Source organism: Zingiber officinale, chromosome 6A, assembly GCF_018446385.1.
Source record: "Zingiber officinale cultivar Zhangliang chromosome 6A, Zo_v1.1, whole genome shotgun sequence".
In the NCBI taxonomy this organism is placed as follows: domain Eukaryota; kingdom Viridiplantae; phylum Streptophyta; class Magnoliopsida; order Zingiberales; family Zingiberaceae; genus Zingiber; species Zingiber officinale.
In genome coordinates this window covers 114524234-114551606 of record NC_055997.1, presented here as the reverse complement: position 1 = coordinate 114551606, position 27373 = coordinate 114524234, and the positions used below count along the sequence as shown (strand labels likewise).

The 27373-nt window shown below is 39.6% G+C and overlaps 3 protein-coding genes across 3 annotated transcripts in view; 1 reads left to right on the top strand and 2 right to left on the bottom strand.

Annotated features, from left to right (window-relative positions):
- Positions 1 to 281: 281 nt before the first annotated feature.
- LOC121995180 lies at positions 282 to 1283 on the bottom strand. Its single transcript, XM_042548991.1, has one exon. The coding sequence runs from the start codon at positions 1281 to 1283 to the stop codon at positions 282 to 284; it is 1002 nt and encodes a 333-aa protein (XP_042404925.1).
- Positions 1284 to 10522: 9239 nt separating this feature from the next.
- LOC121997554 (U-box domain-containing protein 41-like) lies at positions 10523 to 13015 on the top strand. The gene has a single exon (XM_042552025.1). The coding sequence runs from the start codon at positions 10661 to 10663 to the stop codon at positions 12539 to 12541; it is 1881 nt and encodes a 626-aa protein (XP_042407959.1). The 5' UTR covers positions 10523 to 10660; the 3' UTR covers positions 12542 to 13015.
- A 96-nt stretch (positions 13016 to 13111) lies between these two features.
- Positions 13112 to 27373, bottom strand: part of LOC121997553 (nuclear-pore anchor-like) — a 69283-nt gene continuing 55021 nt past the window's right edge. The window contains exons 35-48 of the mRNA XM_042552024.1: positions 24431 to 24583; positions 24305 to 24358; positions 17860 to 17973; positions 17674 to 17751; positions 17355 to 17504; positions 17205 to 17276; positions 16104 to 16259; positions 15967 to 16020; positions 15750 to 15837; positions 15618 to 15682; positions 15445 to 15552; positions 14798 to 14857; positions 14365 to 14536; positions 13112 to 14299 (exon numbers count right to left, since the gene is read on the bottom strand). Coding sequence (XP_042407958.1) covers positions 13395 to 14299; positions 14365 to 14536; positions 14798 to 14857; positions 15445 to 15552; positions 15618 to 15682; positions 15750 to 15837; positions 15967 to 16020; positions 16104 to 16259; positions 17205 to 17276; positions 17355 to 17504; positions 17674 to 17751; positions 17860 to 17973; positions 24305 to 24358; positions 24431 to 24583 — 2229 coding nt within the window. The 3' untranslated portion in view covers positions 13112 to 13394. The remainder of the gene's footprint in view (positions 14300 to 14364; positions 14537 to 14797; positions 14858 to 15444; positions 15553 to 15617; positions 15683 to 15749; positions 15838 to 15966; positions 16021 to 16103; positions 16260 to 17204; positions 17277 to 17354; positions 17505 to 17673; positions 17752 to 17859; positions 17974 to 24304; positions 24359 to 24430; positions 24584 to 27373) is intronic.

The following is a 27373-nucleotide window of genomic DNA, read 5'->3' as shown; positions in this document are numbered from 1 at the left end:
CTTGGGTCTGATTCTATGATTTAATATGACGACTTAACCTTTTCTCTTACCGTGGTGGTAAGCAACTGTCCAAGCTATTGAGGCAAGAGTTTTCTCCTACCAATCGGCAATAGTTGATGATGAACCAAATGACTTATAATCATTTACTTATGCCTTAATTAACAAAACCATTTCTTTATTTTATTTTTATCAATCCCATCAATTATTTAATATTTACACCGTGGGAACCAAAAGCCTAACTAACCTACGGGCTGCGGCAGTCACTTTAAAGCCATTGCAACCTACGGCGAAGGGCTTCGCCCGGCGCCGGCCGATCCCATCGCCGACACCTTCTTCAACTCCTCTCTCGCGTTTTCAACCGACATACCTGGATTCCTAGTTCTACTCTTCCCGCTGTCTCCTCCTCTTCCAACAGCCGGTGCCACTGCCTTCCAACCCCCGACCTCGTTCCGTAGCTCCTCCACCGCCTTCCTCAGCGCCACGTTCTCCGCCCGCATGGACTCCAACTCTCTCCTCACCGACAAACTTCTCTCCCGCGATTCGATGTCCTGTTCTTCGCTGGCACGCCCACTTGCGCTCCCGCGCTCGATCGAGATCTTGCTCATCGCTAGGAGTGGCAGTTTGTTGAGCGAAATGCCGCCGGCCGTTCTCCCGCCGATCGCGGCGCGGAGCTCGGGCGGTAGTGTCAGCCCCCACTTGAACTTGAGGGCGGTATGCGCCCGTATCGGGAGGACGGTGCTCGCGGTGACCTCATACCCGGAGAGGAGTCCATGAATCCCGCTCGCGACGTCGTCGCTGGAGAAAAAACCGTTCGATTTCTTCTCGAAGTGGTTCTCCGCAATCGGCGCCTCGAACCCGTCGCCGTTCGGGGTTGGCTTGGCCGGGATGGCGGCGGCTGTCGCAGAAGTGATGGTCTTCTTGACGGCGAAGTCCCCGATCTGAGGTTTGAAGCGCACAGAGAAGACGGGGCCGGCTCCTCCGGGGCAAGCGAGGAGGCCGAACTCGGCGGCCATGGAAAAGGGTGATCCTTTATCGGGAGAGCCGAGGGCGCCAAGGCCGGTCTTGAGGACGAGGGCGAAGGGGGAGGCAGGATCGTTGGGGCGATAGGCGAGGCGGAGGGAGGGACCGGAGGCGAAGGCGGTGGAGAGGTCGAGGCGGAGGTGGCGGGCGTCGTCGAGCGCGGAGCCGAGGCCGGAGACGAAAGGGAGGCCCAGGATAGTGATGGGGACCTTGGCCCGTACCAAGGGCTTGCCGTCGTCGCGGATTTTGAGCGACGCCTTCATCGTCACCGGCGGCGATCTCGCGACGATTCGATCGCTTCCCGAGATAGATCGAGGTTAGGGTTGGCAATTTGGGGAAATGGATGATGACAGGCGGCGGGTTTTCTCTTTCTTTCCTTATTTTTTTTACCCTTTTTTCTTTTCGTTCACGTTCTCCGTGTGATATCATAGAGAGCAACAGCCTTGTTGGGCCTTGTGGCATTAGGCCGAAATGAATCTCGCACCTATTGGGCCGCAGCGAATCTAATAGCTCAAGCATTCAGTATTCTCACTTTTTTTTCCTCTCGCTGTCGAATTTACTAATCTCTCCCCCGCACTAAGGCGGCTAAGAAATTTAATCAACAATCAAGTTCTAGTCCACCAGGGAAATGATAATTAATGATTAAATGAATCAAACAGGGATATTTCTCACCTATAACATGTTCTTCGTTTCCACGATAATCATAGTTTATTCAGGAAATACTTAGTTTTGCACTGTAAAACTATCTTTTTGGAAGCATATAACCGATTTTATGCACTTTTATATTAACATGGTTAATTAAGATGTTACAATACGACACGATCTGAATCATGATCGAACTAGAAATTAAAAATGGTAGAAAATCGCAAAGAAACTTAATCAGATCGGCCGATGTCCGGAATTCGACCTCTTTATGAACTCCAAACACTCCTCGATCGCCTCCGAGTTGGATCGGCTGCACGACCTGCGCTCCACCGCCGCTCGGCGCCGGACTCCGGCTCTTCTGCCACCGGCGTCGTCGTCGTCGACGCCTCGCGGCCAACCGAAGAAGCCTCGTTTAACCACCCGCAGGCATCGCCGGAAGAGGAGGCAGAGCTTGAGTCGGGGCACAGAGATGCCTCCGATTAGGAAGCGGCCACGGCGGCACCAGCGTGAGCTCAGGCCAAGGCCGGTGCTTGTGCTATAGGGGAGGCGGCGGCGCCGACGACCGCGGAGGCCGATGTAGGTGACCTGCTCGTCCATTTAATTTCCAGCAGATTCATGAATTATAGTCAATGGCAGTAGGAGATCTATCTCTTGGCCTATACACATATGAATTAATAGCATCGCCTCGTCGTCGATGAGTAGTTGAGGGTATAAGTCAAAGATGCCCCCGGCACACTTTTAAAAATCTGAATTATTTGATTTTTTGAAAATTCAAATTGTTTAGATTTTCAAGTGTCATCTTACGGTTTCCTTATGAAAAAAATTAATTTAATTTAATATTATACTTATCTTAGTAAAAAAATAAAGAAAAATATATATTTTTTAATATCGTCGGTTTAAAATATTTATAGAAACTTCTTTGATTATAGTGTTGTCAATTTTAAAATGTGGGACTAAAGATAATTATATTTTTTTATATAAAACAATCAGAAAAAATTAATGATGAGAAAAATTCATAATAATATGCCGCAGCTGAATTTCGAACTCTAGATCACTGATTGTTTCGCTTGTGGAATTACTAATAAATCTTGGAATTATTTTTAGTTTGAATAGAAAAAAGGATATTAACATAAATTTATTTTAGGTTTCACCAAAGTTAGTTAGTAAAGGGGGAAGATTTTTAATAAAATAGTAAGATAAATAAAATCAAATTATGCTCTAGGTTATACTATAATGTTAGTTAGGGGTTGATTCTCACATTGGATATATTGGGCCTAATTTATCTAAACCACTGATGATGTTAAACTGTCACGTTAATATCCACTTGTACTTTTGAGATTTACTTAGTCGCCCATTATAAAATTGGACTGTCTATTTTTATGATTAAAAAAAATAATAATAAAACAAAAAAATAAAAGTCAAGTAAACGAGGGAAGGCGAGTAAAGGTCAAAAGTAAACAAAGTGGGCGAGGAATGTATTTGTGAATGAAATATTTCTATTTAAAAGGAGAAACAATGATTTCTTCTCTATTAAAAAAAGCTAACTGATGATTAGTTAATAGAAAATTTGAAATGATCCGATTCAAATTTACAAAAGTTTTTCATGGACCTTCAGAATATATCGAGAAATACTTATGAACGACTTAAAAAAATGTCGTCATCCAAAAATCTCGTTGACAGTATGCAACCAAGCGTCGTTCTTTCATCCCACAATCGATCGATGTGCTTTCGTTCTCTGTTGACTGATCGAGGGGCTTTTGTTCCGCAGCCGATTTTTGACCAATGCTTAATTAGAATTTCAAATCAATTAAGCCCATTGGATTTAATTTACAACTCAATTTAATCAATTTACTTTAGAATTAGGTCCATTCGATTTCTCATGTCCTAAAAAACTTCTTAATTGTAGTCTCATTTGCTCCAGTAAACATTCGCACATGCTCAAATTGACACTCACAGGAGCGTAGATCTTATACTCTTCCAGTCAACTGAACTGATAAATGTTACAGATTTCGACAACTCAAATAATTATGAGCATTAGAGGAAATTGATCACTGCAATCTATTTGCAAAATAGTTCAGTCATATTCCTATTTGATCACTTGGAGAAAAAAATGAACTATCGACACAATAAACTTCACACCACCGCTCGCGGCTAGAACCTACGAAAACGCTCATGATTGTACAAGACGCGAGCTCTTGAAGAAAGTTGCTAGCAACTCGTGAAACTGAGGAAGAAGCTCACTGGGTGAAGTGTATCAAAGGATTTCTATTGAATTTGAAAGTATAGTATGGTTAATTCGAAACATTATGTTTTAAAAAATATCGATTTAATTGATGATTTTAAAAGTCTAAATTCAATTAAACAAACTAAATCGAATAAATCAGTCGATTGTTATTGATCCCGTCTGAGAGCGAAGAAGATAACGTGCGGGTAGATGGCTTTGATGTTGATCGTGCGAAGACTCTGAGCTGGCAAAAAATGACTTCGACCAGCTTTGTCTGTCAAAAAGAACGTCAGCAATTAGACAAGGAGGGGGTCCCAACATAGGTACTCTGACGCTCAAGTCAGTGACCGATCGAAGCAATGAACAACAGTAAAATGAACCGTGGATGTGGGCGTCGTTTGTGTAATGTAAGCGTGTAAAATTATATCTATGTCTATAAATGAAGACTCTCTTTTATAGTATTATTGTTCATTTGTGACTGCATTTCGATGCATTATCAAAAAGGGATAGATCATAAAGATGTTTTGACATATTTCTTAAAATGAATCCGCAATCTCTGTGCTATATAAAGTAGAAACTTCTAATATACAGCTTGCATAAGAGATATTCCTTGATTCTTTGACAGCTATCACTAAAAATAACGAGAGGGAATGTTATACCGTTGAGTTAGAGTCCTTTAATATGCTTAGTTGGCAAGCTGTCTGAGCACCTTCTGTAATCTAATTGGTTGTCGTTTTCAGGAGTGACCAGGTCAGATTCAATTAATGCTATTAGGGACTCGGTCCTCGCTTGACCTGTTTGGTCAATGAATCCGATCGGTCCTAGTGTCCAGCATGCCTAATTGGACCATAAGTCCGATCGACTAAACCACTTAGTCGGAATAGTTGACCATGTTATCCCCGAGTGATGAATTAAGAAGACTTGACTCTTAAAGATACTGACTTTACTTGGGGCTTCACTAATACTGAGAGACCCGGGATTCGACTGTCCCAAGGATCCGATCAAATAATCACTTGACTTGAGGGGCTCGACTATTCTACTCGAGTGTTGACTTATCTTTAACTTTAACTTTAACTTTAACGGTAACATTAGTCAATTTTCTGGATTTTGCCTTGAGTTCAGGGGCCCACATCATTCACGATATCATGTTGCGGCAATTTACCAAATCACGCACCTAGATATCTTAATTGACCAAAAGGCGTATGCTACTTTGGTATTTACCAAAGGACGCACTTTTTCAAGTGCACTTCCCTTTTTATCCTTCTGACCAATCAAACTTTTTTTTTGTCGTTTTTCTTTTCTCCCTCTTCTCTTTCCTATCTCCTCTTTCATCAACGACATTTAAAATTTAGTTAATTTTTTGATAACATTTTAATACATTTAGATAAGCTAAAATAAACTATGAATAGCAAATTTAAACTCCTTACAACATCAGGAATCTACAGGAACTGAAATGAGTGTAATATGAAGTCTCTAGGTCCATCAATGGGTTTCGGTCAAAACCCACTGATGGACTTAGAGAGCTCCGATTGCACCCATTTCAGTTTCTATGGATTCCTGGTGTTGCAAGGAGATCAAATTTGCTATCCATTATTTATTTTGACTTTTAAAATGTGTTAAAATACAAGAAGAAAGAATCAGTAAAAAAAATTCATATCAGGCCCACGTTGGGCCTGATATGAATCATATCATGCCCACGTTGGGCCTGATATGATTCATATCAGGCCTAACGTGGAGCCTTTTTACTGATTCTTTTTTCTTATATTTTAACACCTTCTAAAAGTCAAAATAAACAATGGATATCAAATTTGAACTCCTTGCAACATCAGGAATCTACAGGAACTGAAATGGGTGTAATCTGAGGTCTCTAGGTCCATCAGTGGGTTTCGGTCAAAACCCATTTATGGACCTAGAGAGCTCCGATTGTACCCATTTCAGTTTCTATGGATTCCTGGTGTTGCAAGGAATTCAAATTTGCTACCCATTATTTATTTTGACTTTTAGAAGGTGTTAAAATATAAAAAGAAAGAATCAGCAAAAAGGCTCCACGTTAGGCCTGATATGAATCATATCAGGCCCACGTTGGGCCTGATATGATTCCATATCAGGCCCAACGTGGATCTCACTCTATTAGGAATGCTCAACTGTTTTAGGAACTCTTCATTTCATAATGGATGTGTTTATGATTGCTCTAAGTAGAAAAATAGATAAGGGCATCAATGCATATCCTCCTACATAAATGTTTCAGCTAGTGATGAAATCAAGTGGAAAAAGACAGTAGCAAAACATTGAGAGTTCTCTGACAAATTAGAGAATGTATAATGTTTCATTACCTATAAGAAATACATATGCAAACACTTAGAACAAATAGTCATAGTATAGTTATTGAAAAAAGAGAAGATACGTATAATTCCAATAAATAGAATTGACACAATATCAGATAGACCTAATTCTTCTATTAGCATGTAACTGCAAATAAGTCATGACTCACTTATTTCTTCTTTCTTTGTAAAAAAAAAATTAATCCAGAAAATGAGATCACTTACGAGAAATAAGGGAAAATGACAAAGAGACACCACTCCAAATTTTGAAGTTTGAAAGAAAAGTGTGTCAATTATTTAAATGGGAAAAAGATACCAAGCAAAAGGTAGAGGAATTGCAAAAATCATTACTTTTCAATATCCAATCCAACATATTTGAAGAGGTATTCAGCAGTTAAGGTTTTTCCGCATAATTTTTCAAACCCCCAACAAAGACATACATCACGAATTGAGATTTAAGTCAAAATAAAATGCTACATTGGAAATGAAGAGTTCCTAAAACAATTGAGAATTCTTAATAGAGTGAGATACATATTGGGCCCGATATGGAATCATATCAGGCCCAATGTGGGCCTGATATGATTCATATCAGGCCTAACGTGGAGCCTTTTTGCTGATTCTTTCTTCTTATATTTTAATACCTTCTAAAAGTCAAAATAAACAATGGATAGAAAATTTGAACTCCTTGCAATATCAGGAATCTACAGGAACTGAAATGGGTATAATATGAGGTCTTTAGGTCCATCAGTGGGTTTTGGTTCCACTGATGGACCTAAAGACCTCAGATTATACCCATTTCAGTTCCTGTAGATTCCTGATATTGCAAGGAGTTCAAATTTGCTATCCATTGTTTATTTTGACTTTTAGAAGGTGTTAAAATACAAGAAGAAAGAATCAGCAAAAATAATTCATATCAGACCTAACGTGGAGCTTTTTTGCTGATTATTTCTTCTTGTATTTTAACACCTTCTAAAAGTCAAAATAAATAATGGATAGCAAATTTGAATTCCTCGCAACACCAGGAATCCATAGAAACTGAAATGGGTACAATCGGAGCTCTCTAGGTCCATCAGTGGGACCCACTGATGGACCTAGAGACCTCAGATTACACCTATTTCAGTTCCTGTAGATTCCTGATGTTGCAAGGAGTTCAAATTTGCTATCCATTGTTTATTTTGACTTTTAGAAGGTGTTAAAATATAAGAAGAAAGAATCAACAAAAGGCTCCACGTTAGGCCTGATATGAATCATATCAGGCCCACGTTGGGCCTGATATGAATTTTTTTTGCTGATTCTTTCTTCTTGTATTTTAACACTTTCTAAAAGTCAAAATAAATAATGGATAGCAAATTTGAACTCCTTGCAACACCAGGAATCCATAGAAACTGAAATGGGTGCAATCGGAGCTCTCTAGGTCCATCAGTGGGTTTTGACCGAAACCTACTGATGGACCTAGACACCTCAGATTACACCCATTTCAGTTCATGTAGAATCCTGATGTTGCAAGGAGTTCAAATTTACTATTCATAGTTTATTTTAGCTTATCTAAATGTATTAAAATGTTATCAAAAAATTAACTAAATTTAAAATGTCGTTGATGAAAGAGAAGATAGGAAAGAGAAGAGGGAGAAAAGAAAAACGACAAAAAAAAATTTGATTGGTCAAAAGGATAAAAAGGGAAGTGCACTTGAAAAAGTGCGTCCTTTGGTAAATACCAAAGTAGCATATGTCTTTTGGTCAATTAAGATATCTAGATGCGTGATTTGATAGATTACCGTATTATGTTATTAGCTGTCAATAAAGCACATAACAATTAAATGCCATATTCGAATCGGAGTTTAAAATTCCATGTCTAGAGAGTTGTTGATCAATTAACTACTTGACTAAAAGTCGATTGGTGGATTTCACTATCTAAGAATTTAATTATTTCAATTTTTAAACAATTTAATTAGCTTTTTATCAGTTGAATTGGCTCAGTTTTCATAGAGAAGTTCGGACGGTCTAGTTTGTTCTCTCTCTCTCACACACACACACACACACACAATCGATTTATACGATTTCAGTTTAATCGATTCATGGCCATTGAACAAATAATTATAAAGCAGAGGACTAATTCATCATGTGGGCTTAGTCTCTCAACATTATTCCCTTTAGTTGGCACCAGCTCACAAAAATATATATTTATTTTTCAATTATTAACTACTTTAATCTTATTTGAAGCTATATCACAGCTCAACAGAACCTTTTAGTGTAGAAAAAATTGTATGTTTTTTTGGTATTTTATATTAGTTATCCGGACAAACCCTAAGCTTTAAAGCTTTCGCAGCTTTTGATTAAAGGAAAGATCTCACACCTTTTTTTTTTCTAGGTTTCTTTAGTCCCTTTCACTAACTAATTTTTATAAGAAAAACTATAAATATTTTATATTAATTTTAATATGATCAACCAAGTTAAGTTAGATTCTGTATTATTTGATACCTTACGTCTGAATGTGCAAGGACTTAAGAACGTAAGAAGTCGAGCAGAAGATGTGGTAGACAAGAAGGATAACACGAGAATTGAGTTGATGAGCTTGGTGCATCCAAGGGATGAAAAGCTACAGAAGAGTATGTCGATGGAGCGAGGACACGAGCGACGCTTCCAAGGGATGAGAAGCCGGAACGTAAGCCTGCTCGAGCAGAAAGTTGGAATTGGATCCGAGTGAGTTCAACTCTGAAGGCCGAAGCATCACCTAAGCAAAGAAAATCAGGTAATGAGTCAATCTGCCTTAGGAAAGGTACCTTCAATGGTTTGGAAGACACCTTCAACACTGTTCATGAAAAGCGCCTTCGACACTCTTCGTGAAAGGCGCCTTCCAGCCTGTTGGAGGCGCCTTCAGATGACCATTGACCTAAGATAAAGTTTTATCTTCGGTGATAAAACTTCTCTCATAAAGGCACCTTGAACCCAACTGAATGCGCCTTCAAACTTCGGATATAGTTTTTCATGGACTACAAAAAAAACCCCTTGAGTTAAGAAGTAGACAAAAATTTCTATATTCAATTTCCAATTAATACTTGAGTTTTTCAAAGAGTACAAAATACTTCTCCGCTTTCAATAAATGAGACATTTTAATGATACTTTATAACTGTCTTGGATTAATAATTATCTAGATTATAACTAAGTAAAAAATCTCAGCATTCTTACTTATTATTTTTTAAGTTGTTATTTTTTTATATTAATTTTTTAATTAATTAATTAATTATGTTTATTAATCAAAGTCTAAAAAACGAAAAAAAGGATTATTTAATTTTTTATAAATAATTCATCCCTCTTTCATCATCGGCGTCACCGAGACCAAATAAGTTAGATTAGCACTGAAGTTATAACAGGAAAACAATATTAGAAAAGAAGTTTCACATGGATTAAAAAGGACATTCATAGGCTCTCTAAACATGAACAAATAACAAAGGCAATTGACCTTCATAGGTTCGATCGAATGCACTTGGAAGGTACCTGGCCTAAGTCAACTTTAGTGATCTATTCAATATTGGAGCAGAAATAGTCATAAAAAGCTGCAATCACTCGTTGACAATTTGTGAGGCTCGTCGTCCCTATGCAAACATTTAGAACTAACGAAACTTCCAGCAAATTGTTAAAAGATTTACGTAGCCAACTTTTATTTGATTGGTTGGGAAATTGAAATTCCAAAGTTCTGCTTGGTAAAGTGAAAAGTATCAGGTAAATGATGAATTTGGAACAGGGGCGGATCCAGATGGGGGGAGGCATTGGTGGTCACCCCCCTTGTCTGTAATAGAACCCCTAGTAGTATGGGATTCCACGGGTAATACCATCCCTTGTTCCATGTAAAAATCACCCCTCCATGTATAAATTTCCTGATCCGTCACTGATTTGGAGATTGAACAGGAAATAGTTTTGGCAGGTAAATGATGAGAGATGAAGGCATTGTGGTTGCAATTGAAAAATGATTTTTTGAATAGGAACTTGAATAAACATAGAAGACTTTGCTTAAAAGTCAATGGTTGGTATCTATATTACCGGATGTGCAAGCCATCTCTGAACCATAAGCTGAACCCATTCAAAGCCTAAAGCTTATTTCTATACTCTAATCATTTCTTTATTATTATTATTATTATTATATTAATTTTTTTTGAAAGGGAGATTGAAGAATTGATAAAGTTGCGATTGTGTACCATATATCCAATATGGGATTGTATTTTTTTTTAAAAAATAATAATAATAAGATAAATTCAATGCCCATGTTTTCTTTTGATTGTTTGTGATTGAAAATTCGATGTCAATGATGAGTGCGCACAAAATATTGAAAATGAAAAAGAAAAAAACATTATGATGGAAATAGGAAAGCAAAAAAAAAATTGAAAGATATAGAAGTAGAAGGAGCTATACGGTTGTTAACCTTGGGATTGGGCGTGGACTGGCAGAGAAGTCAATGGGCAGCCGCAAGCCATTCTGGAAGTTCTCCATCCACGGCCACCGCTCAGGTCCTTCTCGCACCCACAAGTCGCCGACGGCCTTCCCAACGATGGCGGAGGCGATGCCTGTGGAGTTTCTCTGCCCCGTCTCTCGCACCCTTATGGCTGACCCCGTCATCGTGCCCCCCTCCGGACACACCTTCGAGCGCGCCTGCATCCAGGCCTGCGCCGACCTCGCCTTGTCCCCGCCGGGGCTATCCCTCGACCTCGACCCCGCCGCCCTCTGTCTCATCCCCAACGTTGCCCTCCGCTCCACCATCCTTGGCTGGTGCCACCGCTCCGGCGTGCCGCCCCCGCAACCCGTCCCCCCTGAAGCCGCCTACGCCCTCGTCCGCCGCCTCATGTCCCCTTCCTCCTCCTCAGGTAACCCGCCGCGCTCTCCTTATGTTTCCGGAGGGAGAGATCTGAGAGGGGAATTCGTCGGGCGATTGGCGTCGCTATCGGTGGAAGAAGCAGCTGAGGAGGAAAAAGATGATGCCTTTATGTCGCCGCCGGAGGTAACGGGAGCTGCCCCGAATTCCCGCGGCAGCAGATACGATGAAGAAGGGGAGGATTTTCGAGGTTCATCGGCGTACTACGACGCAAAAGTCGAGAGTTTCGGCAGCAGATCAAATAGATCGAACCAGAACCAGAACCAGAACCAGAATTTTTGGGAGTCGGCGAACCCTAACGCAACTTCCAGGCAAGCTCCCGCTTCCCCCGTTCGGCATGATTCTTCCTCAGCCACTGAGGTCGTCGTCAAGGAATCGCCCAAAGAAACGCAACCACAGGCGCCGGCTCCTGATCTGCCTGCGTCTTCGGCCTCCGGTGCCAGCATCTCGGAAGAGGATTTGCTGAACAAATTTGGGGGTACGGAGGTGTCGGAGCAGGAAGTCGGATTGGTGTTGCTCCGACAAGCTACCAGGGAGAGCGGAGAACAACGGATCGCACTATGCAAACCTCGAATCCTCGCCGCATTGCGTTCCATGCTTCTCTCCAGCAGCGCCGCCGTTCAGAACAACGTCACCGCCGCACTTGTCAATCTTTCGCTGGAGCGTGAGAACAGGGCCCTTATCTTGAGGTCGGGCGTGGTGCCGCCGCTCGTGGAGGTACTCAAGAGAGGCAACCCGGAGGCTCGCGGCCATGCGGCCAGTTTGATATTTAGTCTCTCCCTCGCGGACGACAACCGGGCGGCGATCGCCGTGCTTGGAGTCATCTCGCCGTTGCTCGACCTCTTCTGCGTCCCCGCTGCCGATGCGACCCACGCCCGTCGCGACGCCGGGATGGCGCTTTACTATCTGTCCCTCAACGTCGCCAACCAGACCAAGATCGCGCGAGCTCCGGGGGCGGTGCGCTCGCTGCTCGCTGTTTCCATGGAGAAGGATGCAGAAGCTTCGGCGCAAGGGCCGGGACTTGCGAGGCTGGCGCTGATGGTGGTGTGCAATCTGGCAGGGTGCAACGAGGGGCGGGCAGCGCTGATGGATGGCGGGGCAGTCGCGGCGGTGGTGTCCCTTATGAGATCGCCCGCCACGGCCGCAGAGGAGGAGTACTGCGTGGCGGCGCTCTATGGGATGAGCCGCGGGAGTCTCCGGTTCCGCGGCCTAGCCAGGGCGGTGGGGGCGGAGCGGGTGCTGATGCAGATAGCGGAGAGCGGCGAGGGTGACGTGAGGCGGGAGATGGCGAAGAAGGTGCTGAGGGCGATGCGGGGCGAGGAAGACAACGAGTACACCACATCTTCGTCGGCGCCGACGTTCCCGATGGGCGGAGACAGTAGCGTGGTGTCGGAAGGCATGATGTCGATTCGCCGACGTCCCAACCACTACAACAACGCACCGCGCTTGAACTCGGCCGAATTCTAACCGAGTTAAGACGAATCGTTCTTCTGCACCTTTTTTTTTTTCAAAAAAAAAAAAACATTTTAGCTCTTAATTTGCCTTTTTTGTTTTTACAATTAAGATAGGCTCATTGGTGTCTTTCGTTTGTATAATGTATACTATGGTTGCTGCTATTTCTTTTTATTATTATTTTTTTGAGTCGTTTGGAAATTTGAGTCTAATTGTTTAAACGTGTGAAAAATTCCCTAATAAAGAGTGAATAAGAAAATGTAGACAATTTCTTCCTTGGTTACTTGTCTAATATGCAGTATGTACTTAAATTTCCTATACAAGGTAATACCTATGGACATTTTTGCAGATCCGACTCTAACGACCATAGAGGGGGTGCAGTAAAGACCTAACAACATTCGAGGAGATCACATCAACATGTCAAACGGCAATAAAGAGGCACCTGCCAAATGGAATTCGTAGATCTGTGTTAACAAAGAAGATGCGAAAAATTTCCAATAGTTGATTTTATGTACCAGCACTATCGAAAGGTTCAACACCGTCGAAGAACAGAATGAGTCACCTACGGCCAAACTCAGTCAGTGGTTAAGTTGAGTTTGGGTGTTTTAGAAGTTTGGGTGTTTTTAGAACAAATCATTCGAAGCGAACGAATAATACTTGTGATAACATTATATACTAAACCTATTTAATATTATCCCTTTGAGAAAGATCCTTGACAATCATCTAATACTTTAAAGATCCGGATTAATTCTGCATGTGAAAGTTCGGTGCAGAGAACAGTTTGGTGAATGACATGCATTTTTTTTTTTCCAACAATGGTTCTGCAAGGACGAGTTCCGAACATCTTACTGGCAGTGGCAAGGTATAATCATCCATGTACCATTTCATCTGGTAGCTCTCCCTCTTCCCTATCATCTTCAGCGGCAGGAATTTCTGTGATCTCATTCGCCGCCTTGCTTCTTAGGCTTTCATCCAACAATTCACATGTTTCTTTAGGCTTGTCCGGAAAGTCCTCAGTAACAGCTGATTCATCTAGAGATGGATTTTGCTGGTCGCTGGCAAAAGATTCCTCTGCTATGCTATCCAAAATCTCTTCCATTACCTGATCCACCTCAATCTCCTCAGAGGTTGGATGCAATACAGATGGAAAGGAAGCTTCAGTTGTTTCAACATCTACTGCTGAGGGCAAGACGGCTTGTTCATTGCTTATATCTTGGGTCAGGTCTTGCAACCCATCTGTATATTTCGATTTCTTTAAAGGTGGCACCACATCGGCACCAAGTTCATCTCTTGTAGCATCGACAAGATCTTTTTGCAATGTTTTTAAGGCTGGATGTTTACAATCAGTAGGTGCAACTTGTGCTGATGAAGTGGGACCGTACATTTCATCAGAGTCCATTTCCTTTAGCAGAGCTCCAGCATCAGCACCGAGATCTCTAGGAGCAACATCTTCATTCTCATTGGATGTCGAGGCAATATTTTTGCAGCCAGAAGATGCAGGGTGCCCAAACAAATTGTCACCAGAAGATTCATGCTCGTGGGATGTACTAGTTTTCTCGTCTTCTGTTAGTGAAGAACCCTCCACCCCAGATGTTCCGCCATCAGCTTGAGGCTCTTCGGGCGGCCGCGCAAGACGAGGACGAACTATCCTTCTTCCTACTATCCTTCGAGCACTAGAAGTCGGTTGGACCACAGCAGAATCTTTCTCCTTTTCCACAGCAGGTTTAACTTGAGGAATCAAGGGCCTGGTTGGCTGAGTAGCAACTCGTCGTCCTATGAATATATAACCCTAATCAGCAACAGGTCTTTTAGAGGAGATGTTAAATCGTAGACAGAACCTGCAGTCGCAATTGATGCATCCACGGACACTGTATCAGTTGCTGTGGCAGGCCCCACATCAGCAATGGAACCTGGGGCAGTTTCAAGCTGAACGGTAGCTTGAATGTATCGATCAAACTGTTCGCTCAATGTGGTCTCTGACGGAAGTTGAGAAGTAGTTCCTCCGCTAGACTGGAAGATAATCAATGGCGAATATCAAAAGCAATGCATAAATTTAGAACTCAGCATATAAGGTTTCTCATCTCTATGCGCATGAAAATCATACAAGTCTTCCACAGTCAAAAAAGTAAAGCTCTGACAAATCTTGGGTAAAAGGAGTCATAAGATTGATTTGTGCTTTGATTGGAATGAGGCCTTAGAAAATTCTGTGAAGGTCGACTCCATCCAAGTTTTGTTCACATATTGGCTATAGAAGAGGCTTATGAACTGTACCTTCAATGCCTCGGCAGCAAGTTTGTGCCTTAAAAATTCCTCAGATAATGCTTTCTTTTCCTGCAATTTGTCATGAAAATCATTGGTGATCAGTTGATGAAAAGAATCCAGGAGATTGGATCTAATATATCAGGTGGCATATTTCCCATTTAGATGAGAAATTCGACTCGTCAACTCATGAAACTTACCTACTAGTTCAGAATGCCTAAGCTCAAATTAATACTAAATGGCACGTCTAAAAGCTTAGAAGGTGCCACAATTTCCTCAGTTTGATAATCCATCAAAATCCAAAGTCAAACTTCTAGCCCAAAAGCATCCCTAATTAGTGGTATGTGAGACACAATGTTGGTCACACTATCATGTGGGCAATCCTTTCCAACATCTATGTCTATGATTACCTCTACTTTGATACTAATCTATGACCCACTTATATGAGACACTTGTTAGTCCAATCACTAGCTCAAAAGGCTTAAATCCAAAGTAATAATACTTCAGTCATCTGAGCTTGTAAAGTTTTTTTTTTTGTTACCTTACAACTCACTATGTGACTAAATTGAGTGTTAGATATCAGAGCTAGCAACCCACTAATTTAAAATAGAAAAATTAGATGTCTTTTACGGCAATGGATGAATCTCATCAGAATTCACCTTACTGATTTTCTGAATAAGTTCAAAAATTGTCTTCTCTGTGCTTTCCCGTTTTTGTTTCTGCTTCTTGTTCTCGTCCCTCTCTCTTTCCAATGTTCTCTCTAAGATCTGATAATTGAAGTCAGAGTCATATCATCAATTAGAAGTCTCAATCTTCAGAATAAATCACAAACCTGTATTCTAGTGTCCTTTTCCTTAGTAGCCTGTTTAATTGATGTCTCAACTGAGGTTTTTTGACCTATTAAAAGTTTGACCAAATTAGCATGCTGAGTTGAGTTAACAAGCAAAATTTATATGGTGTTTACCTGATTTAAAGTCATCTATCTCTTTCAGAAGAACCATTTTTTCCTGGTTCAGTTCCTCCTTCTCCTTCATTAAATTATCGTTTCTCTTCTGAAGGAAGAAATATAATAATTATAGTATGACTACAATCAAAGAATAAAGATTCCAGAAAATAGCCATAGAACACTTGTAAAATATTAACAGAGAGTATGTAAAGGATAGTATAGGAGAAAATATAACCTTCAGAACAGACATAATTTTCTTTTGTTTTTCATTTTCTAGCTTGATAGTTCCCTGAAATATTCATAATTACATGGCATTAGTATTCAGATAGACACAAACCACACAGGATGACAGAAGGATATTTGGTGATTTACTTGGGCTTGAACAGCATTATTAACTCTCTTCTCCTGTTCAGCTAAATCAAGTTGACATTTAGCAAGACTTTGGTCCAAGTTGGCTATGGTTTCTTGTTTCTCTGACAGAAGCTTCTTTGTCAGTTCAATCTCCGTCTCAGATTTCCTCAAAAACACCTAACCACAAAAAACAGAAGGTAAAATGGATGAAAATAAAATTATTTAGATAAAGAAAACAACAGCATCCCAAATGAGCAGATCATCCTATGGTGAAAATTTGCGCAGATGAATAAAGTTGTAAAAGATCAAAGTCTGGAGAGTGCATCATTTGCCATCATAGTCAGGTGCTAACCAAAATTGTTTACCATATCATACATATATTGTAGGATCGAAACAAATTTAGATATCTCCATAATGATATGATATTGTTCACTTTGGGTCTAAGCCCTTATGGTTTTGCTCTTGGGCTCTATCCAAAATGCCTCATGTCAATGGAGATATCTTTTCTCTTATAAACTCATGATCTTTCCCATGTGTTTTCAATGTCACCACAGACTTCCCACGTTGGATCCTCGACCCACCAGGTCTTCCTGCCCCTCGGTCCACCCGGCCTACTAGCCGCAACTAGGACTTCCTGTCTAATGTTTGGTCCTCTTGATCCGAACATAGGAGCCTCCACTTTCTTTGTTCGAGATCAATATTATACCCACATAGCTCTTGTGCACAGTCGATATTGTCGACTTTGGGCCTAAGCCTTCATGATTTTTCTCTTGGGCTCTATCCAAAAGGCCTCATGCCAATGGAGACAACTTTTCTCTTATAAACTCATGATCTTTCCCATGTATTTTCAATGTGGGACTATGTTTGTAACCTTGCAACCCTAACAATTTTGACTTTGATTGAACCAACCTCAACACCTGAAATGATTAGATTTTTTTTTTACAAGTGGATTGACACCCCCATGTTAAATTGATTGGCTAACCACTATTCTCAAAAGGTCAAGCTGTTAGAAAAAGGGCGTAATTTATATATTTATATTGTTAATAACGACCTTAAAAGAATCATCTAACAAGTTGATTAAAGCAAAAGTAGCAACATAGACAAAAAAAAAAAATAACTTGCCTTCAGCTTCTCTCGTTCATCTTTCATCTTTTCATACTCCACAAGATCAATATTCTTATAACATTCAGCTAACTGCAACATGAAAAGAAGATTCCATACACAAATATTTCTCACATTTTCTCATAATTAATGTTTTGGGATATACAGCACCTCAGAAATTCTAATATTTAAATGGTCTATCTGTGTCCTCAACACATCAACCTCTTTCTGGGAAGCATCGTACTGCAATTGTTTCTCCCTTAAAAGATTTTCAAACTTTTCAGCATCTACTCTAGCTTTTTGTGCTTCATTGAGATATCTCTGTGCAAAATCAAGAAAAATTTTGTGAAAGATTCCTAGCAGAGAAATCTTGATTTTATTTCAGCCATCATGAACCTCAAGACTTTGATTAGATGTACATAAATCAAGATGACACACAATACCCAACACCAACAGGATAGTAGCAATTGCAATGTATGTTTTACCGAACCTGGAATTCCTCGAAGTTGTGCTTATTCTCTTCACGAAGCTGCACGTTGCTTTCACGAAGCAAATTTATTTCTCTTACCTGCATGGAGTAAATATCATTCAAAATGAGATTAACAACAAGCAACCAATGCTAAATCCACCTGCAAACTAAATATGGTAAAAGAATGCCGAAGTTTAAAATTGTTACCTGAATCAGCAGAGCCTTCAATTCTTCATCTTTTAACAATAGTGCTCTATCATTCTCACGTTTAGATTGAAGCAACTCTTTAGCTGTCTCAGAAGCCTTAAGTGCAGTTTCAAGCTAGGGAATTAAAATGGTAATTTAGATAAATAAAGAACCTATTTTTATTGAAAGCATTCAATATTAAGAGCATAACGAGAAAAAAAACAAAAATCATAAACCTACAAGATTTAGAGTATGTCAATAGTAAATAAAATTCGAAGATGGATACACTTGGTCTAATATATCCAATAATTCTATGAACCAGATAAGTTGTTAAAAACTAGTTATTTGTTAAATGATAAGATGAATTCTACTGAGTCAAGGCAGAGTGCTTTTGTTTCTACAATTAGAAACACAGAAGCTGAACCCAAATTCAATTGAAGATGGGAAAAAAAGTTGCCAAAGTTCTTTAAAATACTTGATAAAATAAACTAAGAGCTCAAACAATTCATAATTCTGAGACCAGCTACTCTAGAATGAGAATGTTAAAATGGTTGAAAATCAATGATTAAAAGATCTTATTTAAGCTAATACCTATTATCTCCAAATGTTGATTATTGCACAGGATGTCAGGTTTCTAACAAACTTAGATTAATTGAGGCCCAGGAGGCCCAGTTCATAACCTTCTTGTGTCATTATCCCATCATATTGACTTAGCATACTGAATCTCTCCTCTCTTCCAACATAAAACTGAATACAATAGTAATGGTAGCAACTTGCTGTCACTGAAACCAATTTTGTTTATAATCAGAATTCAGAAAGTGTTCTGAATGTTGAGAGTTTAAATGATTAAACTGCAATATTGCTATATGGAAACAGTTCCATAGAATATATACACACCTCTACTAATAACTTCTAACAATAAAAAAAATGACAAATGTAAAATTAACACCATCATAAAAACACTTAATTTATACAAAAGATAGCCTAAAAAACAATATTTATATTCAAAGAATTATTAGATCATACTATCACCTTTGAAAGAGTACAGATTTAGAAGAATATGTGTGCATATATGTGGTTTTTGAGAGGAAAAACAGGGTACATCTTATTCATGGATAAATGTAGTATAAATACACAAGGTATTACCTAAAATAAAAAGCTAAATACAGAAATCCTAATTAATAGGAAACTAATTGCGTGATTGATAACTAATTACAAAGAATAGCTATAAATACAAGTTATTAACATATCTAGCAGAATATTAGAATCATCTAAATTATGATAGTTTGATTTTCCACACTCCCCCTCAAACTATGCGATAGATACTCATTAAGTCGACCCTGAGAATAAGTTCACCGAAGGTGGATCTGAATAGAGCCTTGGTGAGAATATCCACAACTTGTTGATGAGAAGGGACATAGTTCATCAACACACTCTTATCTTGTATCTTCTCATTGAGAAAATGTCAATCAATTTCAACATGTTTTGATCGATCATGTTAGACAAGATTCTTAGTCATTGCCATAGCTGACTGATTGTCACACATCACCTGTATAGGACCTTGGAAACTAATTCTGAGCTCTTTCAACAATCATTTTAACCATATTCCTTAACAAATGCCTTGAACTAAGGCTCAAAATTCTACCTCAGCACTACTACGAGCAACTATTGACTGTTTCTTGCTGCGCCAAGTGACCAAATTTCCCCATACGAATGGACAATAACTAGATGTTGACTTTCGATCACTCTGAGATCCTGCCCCGTTAGCATCTATAAAGATTTCCACTATCGATTTGTCGTTTTCTTAAAGAAAAATCCTTTTTCAAGATCTCCCTTCAAGTATCTTAAGATTCTATGAACAACCTTCAAGTGATCGACTGAAGGATTGGTGAGGAACCGACTAACACAACTCACTGCATAACTAATATCTGGCCATGTGTGAGTGAGATAAATCAATTTACCTACTAGGCGCTGATACTGCTCCCTATCAACAGGTTCTTCTTTTGTTCTAGCCTTCAATCTGACATTAGGATCCATAGGTGTTTCCGATGGACGGCAACCACTCATACCAGTTTCACGAAGTAAGTCTAACACGTATTTGTGCTGAAAGACTGATATTCCTTGACGAGATCTACCAACTTCCATACTAAGAAATATCTGAGAAGTCCTAGGTCCTTCATCTCAAATTCCTTGGATAGGACATTTTTAAATCGTTTATTTCCTCTTCATTGTCTCCCATGAGTACTAAATCATCGACATATACAATTAGAATGATCACCTTACCATTGGGGGCATGCTTAACAAACAATGTGTGATCGGCTTGGGATTGATAGTAGCCTTCCAGCTTCAGGACCTTGGAAAACCTCTCGAACCACGCCCGCGGTGACTGCTTGAGTCCATACAGATTTCTTTACACACTTTCCCTCTTGTCTGACCATTCTCAAATCATGGTGGAATTTTCATATATACTTCTTTAGCTAAATCCCTGTTTAGGAATGCATTTTTCACATACAGTTGGAATATTGGTCACTCTTGATTTACGATGCAAGATAGGAGAACTCTTATAGTATTAAACTTGACAACTGGAGCAAAAGTCTCAAGATAGTCAATCCTGACTGTGTGAATCCTTTTGCAACTAAACGCGCCTTAAATCGATCAACACTTCCATCTGCCGTATGTTTCACGGAAAAAATCCACTTGCATCCAACAACTCTCTTCCCAGGTGATAGTGGTGTGAATATCGAAGTTTCATTCACCATTACAACCCGATATTCTTCAAGGACAGCAATATGCCATGCAGGCCTTTGTTGGGCTTCAAATACATCAGGATTTGGATTTTGTATAGTGTTGACACAAAAGCTCTAACTTTAGTGAGAGACTGACATATGAAAGATAATTCTGAATTGGATGCATTGTGTAGGATTTGGTACCTTTCTGAAGATCAATTGGTAGATCCAAATTGGAGATAGAATTATCTAGTGATTTAGAATCCACAAGCTCTGACTGTGGACTAATTGTCGGTTCAACCTGCGCTATTTCGTTTGTCACTAGATTCAGAGTTGTCTCCTGGTTGTGCTCAGTCTGTTCAAGGCGTTTTCTCCTCGTGTAAACTTTAATAGACTTATATGGAAGATTGAACTAAGTGGACCATCTGAAGGCTGAAGTTGGACAGCAGATTGGTCGACCAAAGGTGGTTGATTATTAGTAGGTTGCTAAGACAAAAGCAGTAGTGTCAATGAGGAGGATCAACTCCAATTCTGATATTCATGTGTATGACTCTCCTCCTGAATTTCAGAATTGGAGAAGAATGGATGTCTTTCAAAAAAAATGGCATTCATGGTAGTGTAGAATTTATGGGTTATAGGCGATAAGTATTTGTAACCCTTTTTATTCAAGGAGTACCCAATGAACATGCATTTAATTGCACGTTCATCAAATTTACTTCTATTATGGGGGTAGACATGGACAAAGACAGTATAACCAAAGATTTTTATCAGAATTTTTGAAATAAGATGAGAGTTTGGGTATAGGTGGACAAGGGCTTAGAGTGGTGTTTGGAAGTTGATGACACAAGAAGGCATCCTATTTATCAGATAGGTTGCCATAAGAACAGCTCAACCCCAAAATCTTTTTGGGGCATTAGCTTGAAACAGCATGGATCGGGCTACTTCTAATATGTGACGATTTTTGCGTTCAGCAATCAAGTTTTGCAGAATTTCTACACAGGATCTTTGATGTACAATGCCATGGTCGTTCAAAAATGGACCAAGATTGGAATTAAAGAAGTCATGGGCATTGTCAGACTTGAAAACTTGGATATCCGTATGGAATTGGTTCTTAATCATTACATGAAAGTTTTTAAAAATGTTGCTGGTTTTAGATTTATCTTTCATAAGGAATGCCCAACTTATTCGGGTATGATCATTGACTAATAGTAAGAACCAACGAGCCCTAGTGTGATTTGGTATTTTATTAGGACCCCAAATATCTCTATGAATAAGGGAAAATGGATGAGACGGATTATATGTAATAGGGGAATATGTGCTACAAGTATGTTTAGAGAGTTGGCAAACATAAATGAATTTGTTTTGTTACTAATGAATAATGATCGGAACAAATGCTTTAGGTACATAAAATTTGGATGGTATAATCGATAGTGTCATAACATAATGTCACTATCTTTACTGGAATGAAAACAAGTCTTAAGATACTTGATTGGTTGACACTGAGAGCTGGGTTGTTTACCAATGAGAGGATTGCTTGCTTTAAAGAGATATAATCCGGAACAGAGTTTAGCACTGCCAATCATCTTCCCTGAATCCAATGCTTGAAAAACACAAGATTGAGCCAAAAATTTAGTCTCACAATTAAGGTTAGAATTAAGTTTACTTACAGAGAGCAAGTTACAATCTAATTTTGGGACATGGTGTTAGGCGTAACTTCCAAAGACTTTGGATTGTGACCCATTAGCAATATGTACAGTCTGAGAACCATAATATGGAACAAATGTAGTGAATAATCTCCTATCACCTATCATATGGTCGGAGACGTCAAAGTAGACTATCCAAGAGGAGGATGGGTGCTGATTTGTTAAATGAAAGGCAAAATGGGCAGTACTTTGAGAACCTTCAGCGGCTGCTGCAGTGACTTGACTGTATTGGCAGTGACTTGAGACTTGAAGATTTGCCTGAGAACATTCATTTGTTCCTTGGTGAAGGGCGATGGTTTTGGCACATCAACAGTAGTAGTATTACCTCGATAGTCATACTTTCGCGTAGGCTTCCAATTTGCTAGCTTGCTGTGCAAATCCCAGCAAGTCTCTCATAGTTTCTCGCAATGTTCACATCGTGGCCGTCCTCTTTGTGGAGCAGAATTTTGAGGTTGTTTTCGAGTAGCCAGAGATGTGAATTCTTCTATGGCAGTGGCTAAGGCAGAAGACTCAGAGAAAAGTGTCTCGATTGGAGTTCCCATCATGATCCTTTTCCGACTTTCTTCACGACAAACTTCAAAAAATACCTCTCGAAGATTAGGGAGAGGTTTCACCTTGAGAATTCGGCCACGCACCTCATCGAGAGACTTCTCTAGTCCCATAAGAAATTTAAATACCTGTTTAGTCTCAATAATCTTCTTGATGTATGCAGCATCGTCAGTACACTTCCACCCATGAGATTCAAAATGATCCAATTTTTGCCCAAGCCTTGTCAATGTGAAGAAGAAGGGATCAACTTGGTGTAGGTCTTGAAGAATGCTTTCGACGTGGAATAACTCTATGGTGTTGTCGCTGATTGAGAATGTTTCACGGGCAGCATCCCAAATTTCTTTCACTGATAAATAGAGGAGAAATTTTTCTCCTATTTCGGTGATCATGGAACAGATGAGCCATGACATAACAAGATTGTTTTTTGTTTTCCAATTTCTGATATTTGGATCACCAACAACAGGTTCGACGGCTGCCCCCGTGAGATGGTCATCGCGGTCACGGCCGATCACAAACATCATCATGGACTGGGACCATTGAAGATAATTGTGGCCATCAAGTTTGTGACCGATGTTAAGGGCAAAGGAGGAATCAACTGGTGTTTGTGAACTGCTTGGTATATGAGAAGAAACATGAGGGTTTGTGACAGATGAATCATCGGAGGTTTGGTTGGAATAGGCCATGAAGACTGAGACAAACGATTAGAAGGAGAAAGGGGCGTTGTGGCTGCAGAGGAGAAGACGCTGGCGCTGCAAAGGAGAAGACGCTGGCACTGCAGAGGAGAAGATGGCGATGTCGTTGCAGAGGAGACGTTACAGTTTAGGGTTGCAGCCATTGGCGGCAAAAACAGCGGGTCCTAGGTTAACCTAGGCGCTGATACTATGTCGTTTTTGAGAGGAAAAACAAAGTACATCTTATTCATGGATAGATGTAATATAAATACACAAGGTATTACCTAAAATAAAGCTAAATACAGAAATCCTAATTAATAGGAAACTAATTGCGTGATTGATAACTAATTACAGGGAATAGCTATAAATACAAGATATTAACATGTGTAGCATAATATTAGAATTAACTAAATTAGGATAGTTTGATTTTCCACAAAATATATATATATATATATATATATATATATATATATATATATATATATATACACAAGAATGCTACCCTGCTTACGTTATGGTACTCACAAGGTGAACACCAGGTATATTTTTTTAGAGCTTAGGGTTTAGTCTTTAGAGTTTAGGGTTTGGATGTTACCCTACTTGTTATGGAGCTCACCTTGTGAGCACCAAGTATATTTTTTTTCTTTATTTGTTTTAGAGCTTAGGTCAAGGTGAGCACCATAAGGTAAGTAGGGTATCAAGACTCTCTCTCTCTTCTCTCTCTCTCTTTATATATATATATATATATATATATATATATATATATAGACAATATTTGAAGGTAGAACCAAAAAAAGGAACAGTGAACATAACATACTTGAGTTTGATGGCGTAACTTTTCCTGCTTTAACAGGATTATCTCAGTCTCTGCCTGCATAACTTTTGTTTATCATGATACAGAACTAAAATCATAATTAAATGTATTAAAAAAAAGTCCACTTACTATTTCTTTTGATCGGCGAAGATAGCTGATAACACTATGCAAATCACTCTCTGCTTTTGAATCTACAGTTTGGGGGACAATTCCAGCAGAATTATGTCCCTTTTCACCAAATCTGGCATATAGAGACTCCAGCTGACTGTGTAATATTTTGTTCTGATAGAAAAAGGGTAAATGCATCAAAACTATCGGCAATAAGATATCTCAATAAAATAGGGAATGATATTTAATTCTAAGGTACTCAAACTTGGATATCTGGTACGGACATGAATCTGTGAGAAATATATATTTTTTCCAAAATAAGAGCATGGGAACTCACTAGAAAAAGTATCTGATTTTGGGAACATGCAGAGATAATGTAAACCATAGAATTAATTATGACATATTTTAATCATTATAATAAAGATTTATAATTATGAAAAATGATAATAAAATAAATCAGTTACAAGTTAAATAGCTAGTGATACTAATATACTATACTGTACACAACAGTCAATGGGTTTATTACCTGATGCCTTAAAAATAGGGTGCATATTCAATGCATCATATCTATTCCTATTTATCCAAATCATTAATAGAGCATTAAAAATGAGAGATTGCTTCTTTCTCACTTACAAAGATGCACTGTTCCCTCTATTAAGCAAAAAAACTTTTCATTTCATGCTCCATCCCATCCTTTTTTCCAGCCCATTACCTTCTTTCTCTTCATCTTCATACATAACAAATCATTTCTTCTTGCTCCAACCTTTACCTTTCAGCATATCTTCTAGCTTCTTTGGTGATATACCAACCACATTACATACAACACACCATAAGAAATGAAGGTCGAAGATCCACTCTTTTCTTCATGATTTCAGGTTTTTCTTTTTCCATTTTAGTTTACCATTAGTTTTTTTAAAATGTTTTTGAGGAGATAGAACTGCAAACATATGTTGTAAAATTATACAGATTTTTGTGTATGTCCACAGAGTTCACAAACAGAGTTTGACCTCTCTTCAAGTGTCAAACTCACATCCAACACCCTGTGTTGTGTTAACATGGGTATTGGAGTGTAATAGAAGAATCCGAGCATCAAAGTTCAAATCTGATAAATGAAGATGAGGAAAAGATCATATCATGAGTCTAAGAAGACTCAAATATGATAATTATGTTTTTTCTTTTTTTGTTAAGTCACAATTGCAGATATAAATTTTACTGTGATATTTGTATTTCACAGACATAATCCCAGGCCCCAGATAGACTAAAATACTTAAGATATACTCTGATATTTTACTAACAATTAGTTGGTGATTAGAAGGGTTAATTAGGTATAATTACACTCAAATAAGGCTGAACCTGCGAGATTAGTGGGTAATTTGGGATTAATCATTTAAAGTTAACCAATCTTATATAGGGTGGGAAACTTTTATGATTGAAGCGAGGTTTAATCAGGTCAAACCAAAAGGAACTGGTGCAGCAGAAATGATAAACTTAGCCCAAGTGTGTGTTGGTCGTTAAAAGTCCTCTTTTTTGACAAATCATTCGATCCCTACACCATCACCCTAAGCTGACACCTCCCCTCCCCTCTCGACCATTGCACATGGCTGACACCAACTACACATGAGGATCTCCATCAATAGTACAAACAACTCATCAACAAGGAAGCAGCATAAAACGTCCACCACAAGAGATATTGGGATTCCAATTAGCAATAAGGAGATCCCAATATCTTTTCTGTGGATGGTTTTCCATTCCGATCCAAGTTGTGCTCCTGTTCCTTTGCACCAGCTTGCCTGCAAGTACCACCTGCAATTGCCAAACCACACACGTACCTGAACAACACACCTTACTCAACATATACACGATGGGTTCTTTCTCTCCTATCCATGAATCAGGCAGATCTGCAAGGTAATTGTAGGCATAGGGAGACATTGACTTGATCTTGTAGGTATTCACAGTAAGGAAGCCATTGAATTAAGCAACAATTGTGTTTAACAAGTCAGATTTGGCATGATTACCAACTTGTATGAGTCTAATGAAATGACTGATCCATACAACTGGGTAGAAATCATCATGGGAGGAAAGAGTCGACCTAAGTTTGAGTATTGCTGTTGCTATGGAATAACTTGTGTAGATTGTCAAGGGATTAGGGTGAGAGGCATAGGTGAGGGTTGGGTTAAGGTTCACAAAGGTAGCGTTGGACAGAAATAAAGCGGCTTCAATGGAGGTTTGTGTTGGTGCAACATCCCTCAGGTCAAGGTTGACCTGGTTGACCAAACTTGAGTCTTGGTTTGGGTTTCGATGTTTGACAATGCAAGGTTGATTGAAGAAGAGTCAAATAGGTCAAGGATGACCGGATACTTGACTGGGAAGTCCTAGTGAGTGAAGCTAGGTAGGAGGAAAATCCTGGTGAGTGAAGCCAGGTGAAAGACCTAGTGAGTGAAGCTAGGCAATTGGGAAGTCCTAGTGAGTGAAGCTAGGCAGGAGGAAAATCCTGGTGAGTGAAGCCAGGTGAAAGACCTAGTGAGTGAAGCTAGGCAAGTCTAGGGGGAGAGAACCCAAGAGGGAAATTGGGTCAAGGTTGATCGGACATCCGGTGAGAGTCCAAGTAGGTCAAAGGGATTGACCGGATACTGCTAGACAAAGAAAAGTCCAAGTAGGTCGAGGACTGACCGGATACTGGCAAGAAGAGAAAAGTCCAAGTGGGTCAAAGGATTGACCGGACACGGTGAGAGAGTCCTAGCCGGTCAAGGGGGCCGGATGCTAGGTCTTATGTACCAACAAGTCATGGTTGACTAGATGTTGGTTTAGGGGCTTGGACTTGGTTTTGAAAACCAATTTGGATCGATCCGTGGATTGATCCAAGCAGTTCGATTGATCCGTGGATTGATCCAAAGTTCGATCGATCCGTGGATCGATTCAGATCCGGATCGATCGGTGGATCGATCCAGAAATTGGATCGATCCG